At 45.3% G+C, this 12627-nt stretch overlaps 1 protein-coding gene across 1 annotated transcript in view; it reads left to right on the top strand.

The window, feature by feature from the left end:
- The first annotated feature begins 3944 nt into the window (after positions 1 to 3944).
- PISD (phosphatidylserine decarboxylase) overlaps positions 3945 to 12627 on the top strand; it is a 35595-nt gene continuing 26912 nt past the window's right edge. The window contains exon 1 of the mRNA XM_090291616.1: positions 3945 to 4028. Coding sequence (XP_090147742.1) covers positions 3964 to 4028 — 65 coding nt within the window. The 5' untranslated portion in view covers positions 3945 to 3963. The remainder of the gene's footprint in view (positions 4029 to 12627) is intronic.

Here is a 12627-nt window from a genome sequence, read left to right as displayed (position 1 = left end):
GTGAATCCCAAAACTCTGCGCTCCTCCAAGAGCTGTGAAAATCATGACACTTTGTCACAATTTTGCCTGAAAGAGTCTTTTGAGTGGGTGCCAGAGCCTATTTGAGGTAATTCCAGATCCCATCTTCTGGGCACGATGCCCCCACAGCCCTCATGGCTTATCCCCTGCCTGCCCAGCCAAGAGTAGCACAGAGTGTGCATGACAAGGGCAACAGATCCCAAGCTGTGGTGCAGCCTCATGGAACTCAGAGCCAGCGTTCGTCTCCAGACTGGGATTCCGTCTCGTAATCAATGCCATATGCATCAACATCCGCAAAAGACCTACTTTCAGGCAGTAATCCTTGCTCCCGTTACCTGGGGGTGCTTTTTAATTTCCCTTGTTTTGTTTCAGTAAACTTTTCCCCTTATATCATGGAAAGGACCTCTTAAATACCACATTGTGGGTGGCTGTATCCAAAGTCTAAATAATTGGCCAGATATGTGGAGTAGCCATTTCTGAATTCGTACAAGGGAAGGACTCCTTAACCACAACTGAACTTCTTACGTGAAAAATATGGCTGGGGAGAAAGGCTCAGTTATACTAGAATCAAAATTTAATACCTAACCACAAATTGAGAAAGAAGCAAAGGCTATTTTGATGGTACAGTGACAGTCCCCATATAGTCCACCATCTAGCACAGCATACTCTCAGATTTGATGCTTATTCATTGTATGTCTTTACGAGTCCCTCTCTGGTGCTGAATTGGATTTGAATTCTTGGTGAGAGGCCTCAGCATCTCCTTGGGCTGGTCTGGGCCAGTAAATAGCTGCCTGAAGTGTTTATATATTATCATGGTCAATAGTTCAGTGACATTTTGTACTTTTTTTTTTTTTGGTAACATTGGCATACATGATGCCCCCCCGCAGTTCCTTTTCTGTAGTTTGTGCCTCTAAAATCCCCACTTTAATGTGTGTTAATTTATGAAAATAAAAAAATTTTTGAAACCTTTCAAATAATTCTCAAGGCTGTTATTTTATTCCTGTGACTTGGCATTAATAAGTTAAAATTTTACCTGTAATATCATGAGGTTGGGACTAGAATTTAGTTACTGTTGTCCAAGAGCCACCCAGGAGCTACTTTTAGGGTAATACCTTCACTGTGGCTGCATCATGCAAACTGCACATACCTGTTTGAGGTCAATAAGCGACTCCATTTGTGAGCTGTTCCTCTGCTCCTGTTGTATAACGATAGCTTTTCCTGGGACAATGGTGGCACTTGGACCCACAACCTACAGGTCATGCACCACATTTAGGTCTGCAGCACAGCTTTGGGAGAACTTTAACTGAGAAGTCAGGGGCTGGAGGTGAGATGAAACAAAATTTGTCAAAACAGTAGTAGCTGAAAGCTTGTAGTCCAGTGTGTGTCAAAATAGAGGAGTCTATAGCCAAGGGTTTCACTCGATCATAGCAAAATCCTTCAAATCTACCTCAAGCAGCTCCAGTGTTTCCTCTTCCTTTTAGTACCACTAGGAACTGGTGTGACAGTTCATGAGCTGGGAAGAAGAGACTTCATGTCCCTCACTTGCACATCAAGCCTGGCACTTAGAGGGTCATTTTAGAAATGGTCTCTGGAAAGCGAAAGTAGAAAACTGTTGGTTTGTTTCTTTTTTCTTTTTTTTTTTTACTCAAACTTATTTTTGGCTGCATGACCAGTCAGAGGAACTGGAGAAGTTTTCATGGAGCAAACTTCCTCAACCAAGCTTAATTCACTAGTTTTTGTCTTTCTTTTAGTTTTCCTGGATTTTTTTTTTTAATCGATATGTAATTTACCCACTGGAGAATGCACAGAACTTACATGTGTTTTTTGATGAGTTCTGGTAAATGTATACACAACTGTAACCACTACCTAGATATTTCCATTGCCCCAGAAATTTCCTTCATTCACCTTCCCTTTTCAGTGATAGTGCTGGAACAATTGGATAAGTTTATGGAAAAATGAATGTAACTTCATACACACAAATTGAGATGAGCCATACAACAAAATATAAGAAAACTGCACAGCTTCTAGAAAAATAGGAGAATATCATTATAGTCTTGAGTAAACAAATATTTCTTAGGCTTAAAAAAAACTAAAAAACAAACATTATAATTAAAAACTTCTGTTTATCAAGACACTCCATTAAGAATATGAAGAGATCAGCCACAGGCTGGAAGAAATACTTGCAATACATATATATCTGACAAAGGACTTGACAACTCAATAATAAAAATTCAACAACTGAATTTTTTAAAGTAGGGGATACAACTTGAGAAGACATCACAAATACAAATGATCGATAAGCACATAAGTGCTCAACATCACTAACCTGGATAATATATTTAAGCCATAATGAGATATAACATCATCCATTAGAACAGCTAAAATTAACACTGGTGAAAATGTTAAGCAATCAGAACTCATACATTGCAGGTAGGAATGTAAGATAATACAACCATTTTGGAAAACCATTTGGCAAGTTCTTACATCAAATTAAATATCTACCCTACCCTACAACCCAGTAATTTCAGTCCCAAGAGAAAGGAGAACTGGTAGTAACAAAAATACTTGTACAGGTAAGTTTACATCAGTTTTATTCATAATAACCACAAGCCAGAAAGAACTCGAATGCCCATCAAAAGAAGGACAGACTGTTGTGTATATGTAATGGAATATTACTCAGCAGTAAACACAACTGAACTATCAATGTACAGAACATATTTGAATCTCAAAAACATTATCCTAAGCAAAAGAGGCCAAACAGCCCTGACCGATGTGGCTCAATTGCTTGGGCGTCGTGTGGTCCTGCAAAGTGAAAGGTCACTGGTTTGATTATTGGTCAGCGTACATACCTGGGTTGTAGGTTTGGCCCCGGTTGGGGTGCGAACAAGAGGTAACAACTAATCCATGTTTCCTTCTCTTTCTCCCTCTCTTCTGCTTGCTCTATAAATAAATAAATAAAATTTTTGAGAGGCCACATTGTATGATTCCATTTTCATATGAAGTTTAAGAACAGGCTACACTAATACAGTGCTAGAAGTCAGAACAGTAATTGCCTGTGCATAGCAGAGACTGTATGGTAGAGTCGGAATGTTCTAGGATAATGGTTGCATGACTACACATTTATCAAACCTCACTGAATTGTACTTAAAATTATTCATTTCTGTGTATGTACCAATTACATGTTTTAATCTCTAGGGTAACCATTAAAAGATTACAGAATTTATAATCAGTTAACAGATGAGAGATTGAAATAATTAAGAAAAAAATACATCCAAAAGTAGTTGAGAAAAGGGAATATAAAACAATTTGGTTAAATAGAAAATGTAAGATTTAAATCCATATCTATGGGTAACTTGATAGACTAAAAGCTTCGATTAAAAGATGAATATTGTCAGACTAAAAACAAGACGCAATAATATGCTGTTCAGGAGACATAGAATTTGAAGACATAATAATGGAAAAAGACACACTAAACAACAAAAACAGCATATATATCAGATATGGCCAGACATTAAGGCAAATTGCATTATTAGAGACAATTAACATTCATCATAGTAAAAAGGGCAAATCCAGCAGGAAAATGTAACAACCTAGAATTTGCATAAGCATTAAAATGTTAAAAACTGTCAGAACTAAAAGAAGACATATACAAGTATATATTATAGTTGGACATACGAACATATCTCCACAAGCAGCGCTGTGCCCGGGCCCAGGTCTAGCACAGCGGAGGGCAGCACCCTCCACACCTACCCCCAATCTAGCTTGGAGGCGCCCGAATCCCCACGCTGGTGGGGCGGGCACCAGCGGTGGGGAGGAGCTCAGGCGACTCCGCCCACACGCCCCTGTGTTCCTTATTGGCCCCATGAGCTCGAGGCTCGTGACGCCACAGGCGTGCGCCTCTCGTGCAAATGAGGGGGTGTGGCTCACTGAGAAGGAGGAGACAAGATGGCGGCTTCCGTGGGGTATCGGTACCTGAGATTGCTGCGTGGGGTCACGCTGTGGCGGAGCAGGTACAGTGCTTGGGGAGACCGTCTCAGGGAAGGGGGCGACGAGGGCCAACCTGGGGTCGGGAGAGAGGAATCGTTTTTCTCTCCCGATTCGCCGTGGAGACAGAGCCACCCACCTTCACCTTGAGCTCAGGAGCAGGTGCGACTACCGCCGTGTGCAGCGGCCCGAGTTTAGTTCGAGTCTGGTCTAAGCGCCCTCGCTTTGCCCTTTCGAGCTAGGTAAAAGTGCACGAGGTATGAAAAAGAATAAAAAGAAAAGAAAACTGGAATAAGCCGCCTGCTCCAACTAGAGTCGAGTCAGGACTGGACGCCTGTCAGGGATTCGTATTCCTGGAAGGGGCGGTGTGATGTGGGACGAGCACTGGGCTGGGAGTCGGGCGGCTTTCACTTCGGATTCTTTTTCTCTGAAGCAAGGGGTTTGGACTTTGTAATCTCAAAGTAGTCTGTTATGGGATCGGGGTCTTGGTTATCCTGGTGACTCCCAACTCAGGTTCTGAGAGCTGACAGAGACCCGAGGGGTCATCTAAATTCAGCTGTGTTTGGAGTTGGCGAAGTTGAGGCCCTGAGAGAGGGAAGGACTTGCTCAGTTTCGTCCAGCCAGTTAGTAACAGAGCCGGGACCCCGACCCCGGTATCTTTCTGTCTCATGCAAGGTCTTTTCCCTCGGGCTGCCCACCGTATGATCGTTCATTATTATTATACCAAATGGCTTGGAAGCAGTTGAAACTCTCGGAAAATGGATTAAAATGTTGGGCGCTGTGACTCAGAGTCAGCTGCTTGGTGTCATTTCAGTGAAGGAAGGTTTGAGACGCATGATACTTTTATGTTTCCAGCAGGGTTTGTTTTATAGGCGTTGATCAAAGCTGGCTCTATGACTTGAGGTGACCTATCATTGTAATTTGGGGAAGTTAAAGGACACTGAATTTGGACTGAGAGGAGACAAAAACTGTCATTGGCTTTGACAGGAAAGCTCAACTCTCCCTTTATTAACTATTCAAAGATAGTGTGGGTCTCTTCGGGGGGGGTCTCTGCAGTGCTGTAGTAACTGTTAGAATTTGGACAGGTGGGTCTTTTTGGTTTTCAGTGTTGTTACCAGGTGTGCTGCTTGAGTCAACCATGAATTCTTCTAAACTGTGTCATGAGTTGGGACGACTAAAAAATGACACTCCTAAAATATTTTTTTTAATGATGATGAGGAGGATGTACTCACTCATTGTCATTAAAAAGGACAGAAGTCACACTTTAGTACCAGTATAGGTAGGTGAGACTAGATTTAGGTGCAGTGATTGGGAGCAATAAGGATTGAGTACAATTAAGATGTCTTAATTTTCAAAGGTATTACATATCAAGACAGAGAAGCCATGTTGATACAAAAAACTAAAAAGATAACAATCTCTTGAGTTTTAAGTAAAACAGCCTCTGTGAGACACATAGATCAAAGCCTTATATTGCAGGAAATTTTTCAGGAACTGGGTGATGTGTGATAGGTGATAGAGCAAAGAGAAAGCAATATCCTGGGGAATAATTTAGGACCATGTTTCCCAGACTTGTTTGATAAAAGAATGGGGTGGATATTTGTATTAGAAATAGAGGTTCCCAGATATGTCCCCACCCTGCTGCCAAATTCAGATTCAGTAGGTGCAGGTTGGGAATACAGGTGTCCCAGATAATTCTTAGGTTCAGGCAAGTATGGACGCAGTACTTAGGGAGTGGTTGCTTGTGTAAGATTCACATTCAATAATATTTATGACATTCCTACCACTGCAGCTCATGGTGCCGGAGAGTGGGGGGAAAGAGAGGAATTAAGAGATATATTTGAAATAGGCCTTGTTTTTAAAGAACTTTACAGTTTAGTAGGAGAGGGAGGAAACACTCTACTAAATAATATAAGATAGAACGTGAAATAAGGCTGTCAAGAGGCCTGCCACTTCATTTTTAGGAAGCAGGAAAGCTATAACAACTATAGTTAAAATGTTACCATCAGAGGTGATGTTAACAATATTTTTATAATAACTGATAATATGGGCACAGACCAGTCAGCACGGACCCTGGTCATAGACAGTTAACGTGGCCATCTCAGTGTGTGCCAGATGAATATCAACTGTATTACTTTAAAAAAATTATTTATTAAAAATTTTATTTATTTTTAGAGATGGGGGATGGGAGGGAGAAAGCGAGGGAGAGAAATGTTGATGTGTGAGAGAAGTATCAGTGGGTTGCCTCTCCCATGCCCCCAAACAGGGAGCTGGCCTGCAACCTGGCTTGTGCCCTGACTGGGAATTGAACTGGCAGCCCTTCAGTTTGCAGGCCAGTGCTCAGTCCACTGAGCCACACCAGCCAGGGCTCAACTCTAGTACTTTTAATATATACAGTAGTCCCTCTCTATATCGTGGTTCACTTATTGCAGCCTCACTGTATCGCGGGATTTTTAAAAATATTATATTTAATTATCGCGGATTTTTCGCTGTATTGTGGGATTTTGCAGTACTGTACAGTAAATACTAAAATAAATGTAAGGTTCCTTCTTCACGGATTTTCACCTATTGTGGGGGTGTCTAGAATGTAATACCCGCGATAAATGAGGGAATACTGTATAGTAATTATAACTTTTAATATTACTTTTAATATACATAGTAACATATAACTAGGTGCCAGGCCCTGGGCTGAGGGTTTTACATGATTGTCTCACTCTTAATGAGGTGTAGGTTCTGTTTTTACAGGTGGGGAATGGAGGCTTGGAATTAAGGAAGTTCCTCAGGTCACACAAATAATAAGTGGCAGAACTGAGATTTGAGCCACACAATCATGGGCTTTAATCACCTGCTTGCAGGATTCCCCCCCGCCCCCCATGAATTCAACACGTGGAAGGGATATCTGGTTGATTTTATCCATTCTTCGCCCTGGAGCTTAATCTCATTGTTGGAATTGTAGCCCACTGAGAAGACAGACAAACCCCTGCATTTGTACAGGCATACAGACAGTTAACAAGTAAATGAATATATATGGAATCTGTTTATTTCAGGTAGTGAGAAGTGCTAGGAAGGAAAATAAAGGAGGATCATTAAGGGGGCTTGAGAGAGGCCGCTCTTGGGCACAAGGTGGTCAGGAAAAACCAAACTGAGGAGGAAGCATTTGAGTGGCGAACTGAATGGTAAGGGAGTGAGCCGCATAGATGGGTGAGCCCAGGAGAACAAACAGCAAATGCAAAGGTGCGGGAGGAGGTGCAGGTGTGGCCAGTGAGGAGGAGAGAGGAAGCAACAGGAGATCTGAGAGTTCAGCAAGGACTCGTTATACTGGTCTTACTTTCTCTTTTGAAAAGATCACTCTGACTGTTCTGTGGTGAATAGAATTTGGAAGGGCCAGGAGTAGGACAGGGAGAGTGGGCTATTGCTGTCATGGGTAAGAGGTCAGGTGGCTTGGGCTAGGGTGAGAGTAAAGGCGTACGTCATTTTGTTGCGCCTCACAGATGCTGTGTTTTTCTTACAAATTGAAGGCAAGACCCTCTACCAGCAAAAAGATTACGACTCGCATCATTGTGATACTTTCTTTGTTGCAGTGGCCTGAGACCAGACCTGCAACATCTCTGAGGTACGCCTGTAAGGGTTGCAATGAGAAGGAGGCAGATAAGGATATACTGTTTTCAAGGTAGAGTGTTCATTCCTTACCAGCACACTTAATGTGGGTAGTAAGAAAGAAGGACTTCAGAAGGAGTCCTAGGTTTTGGGCCTGTGTAGCTGGGTAAGTGCCGGTGCCGTTTGTTTGTTTCTTTGGTTGAGATAGTGTACTAAAATGCTGCTATGGTAGCAGGTGAACCCCAGGATCTCAGTGACTCAACATAATAAAAGTTTGTCATGACCTTGTGAAGTGCCAGTGGGTACTCTTAATAGGCAGGGCAGCAGTGGTTTGAAACCCAGTTTGTTGCCTTCTCTAACACGAACCTCCCCAAGGTCTGCATGTTTGCATCAAGCAGGCTGAAAAGGGAAAGCCTAGAGCTGAGTGGCAGGGAAGCCTGAATGGTCCTCACATTGGTTGGAACTCAGTACTGTGGTCACACGCTACTGCAAGGGAGGCTGGGAAATGTCTCTTCAGTGCCCAGGAAGAAGAGGAAGTGGCGCCTGGCTAGTGTCTGCTACAGATGAACACCTCTGGGGAAGGAACAGGTTGAAAAACAGAGAGCATCAGGAATTCATCTAAACTCAGTTGGATCATAGTGGATTTGTTGGGTAGCCAGCTGGAAATGTGGATCTGGAGGTCTCTGCAGGAGCAGTGAGGGAATCATCATTATCTAGTTATTTAAAGATGGGACTGGCTGAGCATCTCTAGGAGGAGAGCATAAACAGAGAAGAGGTCTGAATCCTGGCATGGCACCAGTTTGAAGTTAGGGAGAGACCAGAGAGGTAGGAAGGAAATTGGGATCCCAGAAGCCAAGTGAGGAATGTGTTTCAAGAAGGGGGGAGGGCGAAGGGGGTCAAAAGATGCAAACTTCCAGTTATGAGGTAAATAAGTCATGGGATGTAATGTACAGCATGGTGACTACAGTTAATAGCACTGTTGCATACAGTGTTCCCTCACTTATCGCGAGTATTACGTTCTAGACCCCCCGCGATAGGTGAAAATCCGCGAAGTAGGAACCTTACATTTATTTTAGTATTTATATATATTTTTAAGGCTTTATAAACCCTTCCCACACACTTATAAACTGTTCCCAGTCCCTTATTAACCTTTCCCACTCCCTTATTAACCTTTTCCACGCTTTTATAAACACTACTTATAAACATCCTGGGGGATGTAACCCTCCTTCCAGCAGAGACAGAGTAGATAGATGGTGGAGCGGCTGTAGCAGGACTGGTTTCCTGCTCTTTAGGATTTCTGGAGGGATTCCGTCGCTTCCTGGTGCTTTCCCGCAAGCGAGGCGGTCGATGGCTTTGCCGAGCTCTGCCGCAGTAGGTGGGGTGTCTAGCTCCTCCATGACTGGTAGGTCTGGGATGGCGTTAAGAGCAGTGTCTGTTACAGTGTTCCTCGTTGCGTACAGCTCGAGGTAGTGCTCGGTCCACCGCCGCATTTGCTGTTCCTGGTCAGTGATGACCTCACCTGTCTTGGACTTAAGGGGGGCGATCTTGGAGGGGATTGGGCCTGTTGCCTTCTTGATACCCTCATACATTCCTCGTGCGTTGCCTATATCGGCGGCTTCCTGGATGCTTCTGCACAGGTTTAGCTAATAGGTGTTGGCACAGTGGCGGGCGGTCTTCTGGACTTTGTTCCTGGCAGCCCGTAGAGCTTGAAGTGTACTGGGAGAGGGTTACATCCCTCAGGATATGAGAGACGCCAACATTATCACCATGTACAAGAACAAAGGAGACCGGAGCGACTGCCACAACTACCGGGGCATCTCTCTCCTCAGCGTCGTCAGCAAAGTATTCGCCCGGGTCGCTCTTGCCCGCCTGCAGACCCTTGCTTCCCGCGTCTACCCAGAGTCCCAGTGTGGCTTCAGAGCTGGCCGATCAACAGTGGACATGATCTTCTCCCTACGCCAGCTGCAGGAGAAGTGTCACGAGCAGCATAAACCACTCTACCTCGCCTTTATCGACCTCACGAAGGCGTTTGATCTGGTCAGTCGAAGCGGACTCTTCAGCTTGCTACGGAAGATTGGCTGTCCACCACATCTGCTTGCTGTGGTCATGTCCTTTCACGACAACATGCACAGCACGGTGTCCTACGACGGCGCAACCTCTGAGGCCTTCCCAGTCAGCAGCGGAGTAAAGCAGGGCTGCGTCCTCGCGCCTACGCTGTTCGGAATCTTCTTCTCCATGCTCCTCCAATACGCCTTTAAGGACTGCAGCGAGGGTGTCTTCATTCACACCAGATCCGATGGCAAGCTCTACAACCTGGCCCGTCTACGAGCCAAGAACAAAGTCAAAGAGGTGCTCATCCGTGAGATGCTCTTCGCTGACGACGCAGCCTTGACATCACACTCCGAAGAGGGACTCCAGCAGCTAGTCACTTGCCTTTCCCACGCATGCAAGGAGTTCGGACTAGCCATCAGCCTGACGAAGACGAACGTTATGGCTCAAGGCACGGGGACTCCCCCATGCATCACCATCGACGGATACACCCTGGAGGTTGTCAACGACTTCACTTACCTCGGGTCCACCATCTCGAGCTCTCTGTCAGTCGACTTGGAGGTCAACCGGAGAATCGCCAGGGCAGCCACAGTTATGGCCAAACTGAACCGGCGAGCGTGGAACAACTCCAGCCTCACTGAGAAAACCAGACTGCGCATCTACCAAGCCTGCGTACTCAGTACTCTCCTCTATGGCAGCGAGACATGGACCACCTACGCAAGGCACGAAAGGAAACTCAACAGCTTCCACATGAGGTGCCTGTGACGCATCCTGCATGTCGCCTGGCAGGATAAGGTCCCCAACACCGAGGTGCTGAAGCGAGCCAACATGAGCAGTTTGCATGCAGTTCTTAGTGAGAGACGCCTCAGGTGGCTCGGCCATGTCAAAAGAATGGATGCAGGCCGTATTCCCAAAGACCTCCTCTACGGCGAGCTAGCAGAAGGCCAGAGGATGACAGGGCGCCCAAAACTGCGGTTCAAAGACATCTGCAAAAAGGACATGACACAATGCTCCATCAATCTCAACACATGGGAAGTTCAAGCAGACGACCGCCTAGCCTGGAGGCTCGCGGTCAGGCAAGGTACGTCACGGGCAGAGGCTGCGCGCAACGAGGAGGCGGCCCAGAAAAGATCGAGGCGGAAGCAGCGTCAACAGCAGCAACAACGGCCATCTGCCTTCACCTGTAACAAGTGCGGCAGGGATTGTCACTCCCGAGTCGGACTGCACAGCCATTCTCGGCGGTGCAGATAGACTCTCAAGAAGCTACGCCATCAGACTTCCGGCCAAGATGGAGGCTTAGACGGACACGCTAAGTCTCCCTCTACAACTAGAGAGGAATACAACTACTTCAAAACAAAGGATAACTAGAAATTCCAGAAAATAAAACTACACGGAAGCCCAACATATGAAGTTATAAACCAGCGGTGCCATTCGGGCAGGTAAGAGTTAAAGAGGGCAAAGCTGTTTGCTGAGCGGCGGGGCGGCGAAAAATCCCGGCGGCAGTCAAGCCCCTGGCAGTGCGTGACCGACCCCAGCGCTGGGGAGAGCGGCCACCGCATCGCCTTGAACAGTGAGGCCCAGGGGGGCGGGAGGATGGATCCCGGTCTCCTAGCTGAATAACTGTGTGAAACCATCTTGGACCCCCGCCCCCAAAGAAAGAAAGCACCACAGGGCTGCGAAATAGGTCGCAGACAGGCGCCGGTCGCTGACTTGTGACGCCAAACGGCGCCGGTCGCTGGGTCATTACGAGTACACAGGCACTGCCCCCGACAGCCGGCCCAAGAAAACAAAACGCATCTGTCAAAATGTGGCAGACAACTATAGAAATACCGGTGACACAGCTCACCAGGCAGCAGATAGAGAACCTGACAGATGAACGGATAAGAAACCTGTCAGAGGCTCAGTTCTGGGCCATTGTTATCAGGTGGCTTACAGAATTCACAAAAGAGCAGGAAAAAGATAAGAAAGAAGCGAAAAACTTTCATAACGAAAGGAACAAAACCGCATACGAGACAGATGGTGAGGAAAAAAAATCCAGAGTTCATTTCAACAAACTGGAATATGGAGAAGGAATAAGCAATCAACCAATGCAGCGAGAGGAAATGGGAAGCAACAATGAGAGGATCAGAAACCTCTGGGACAGCTATAAAAGGCCCAACATAAGAATCATTGGTTTGCCAGAGAATGAGGAAGATGAACTAGAACTTGAAAAATTGAGTGAAAATATAATAAAGGAGAACTTCCCAGACTTGGGGAAGGGAATAGACTTGCAGGTCCAGGAAGCAAGGAGAATTCCCAAGAGACTGGACCCAGGGAGAACCACTCCAAGACACATTATAATCAAAATGTCAAAAATTAAAGATTAAGAGAGAATCTTAAAAGCAGCAAGAGAGAAGAAAAGAATTATGTACAAAGGGGTCCCAATTAGACTATCAGCAGACTTCTCAAGGGAAACCCTACAGGCAAGAAGGGACTGGCAAGAAATATTCAAAGTAATGAAAATCCAAAACCTACAACCACGAATACTCTATCCAGCGAAATTGTCATTCAGAATAGAAGGACAGAGAAAGTGTTTCCAGGACAAAATAAAACTGAAAGAGTTCATTAGATCCAAACCACTGTTATATGAGATGTTAAAGGGACTGGTTTAAAAAACAGAAGCTAAGGAGATGAAACAAAGGCAAACTAAACAGGCAACGAGAGTGGAAAAGGAACTGTGGGTACGGGAAGCATATTGGGGGGAGGTCAACAGGGAGGGGGAATGGGGAAAGGGAGGGAGATGATATAGGAATTGGGGATCAAGGTAGGAGGGAATGGAATAGACGGAGAGAGGTTGGGAGGAACTGTATGCACAACTAATGGACATAATCTAAAAGGGGGGGACAACTGGAGGGAGGGGTGGCCACCGGGTGGAGGGGAGCAGAGGGAAGGGAAATTGGCACAAATGTAATATTTTAATCAATAAAACACATTAAATCTGAA

The sequence above is a fragment of the Furipterus horrens genome, unplaced genomic scaffold (assembly GCF_987537825.1).
Source record: "Furipterus horrens unplaced genomic scaffold, mFurHor1.1.pri manual_scaffold_11, whole genome shotgun sequence".
Classification (NCBI taxonomy): domain Eukaryota; kingdom Metazoa; phylum Chordata; class Mammalia; order Chiroptera; family Furipteridae; genus Furipterus; species Furipterus horrens.
This window is presented reverse-complemented; position numbering and strand designations above follow the sequence as displayed.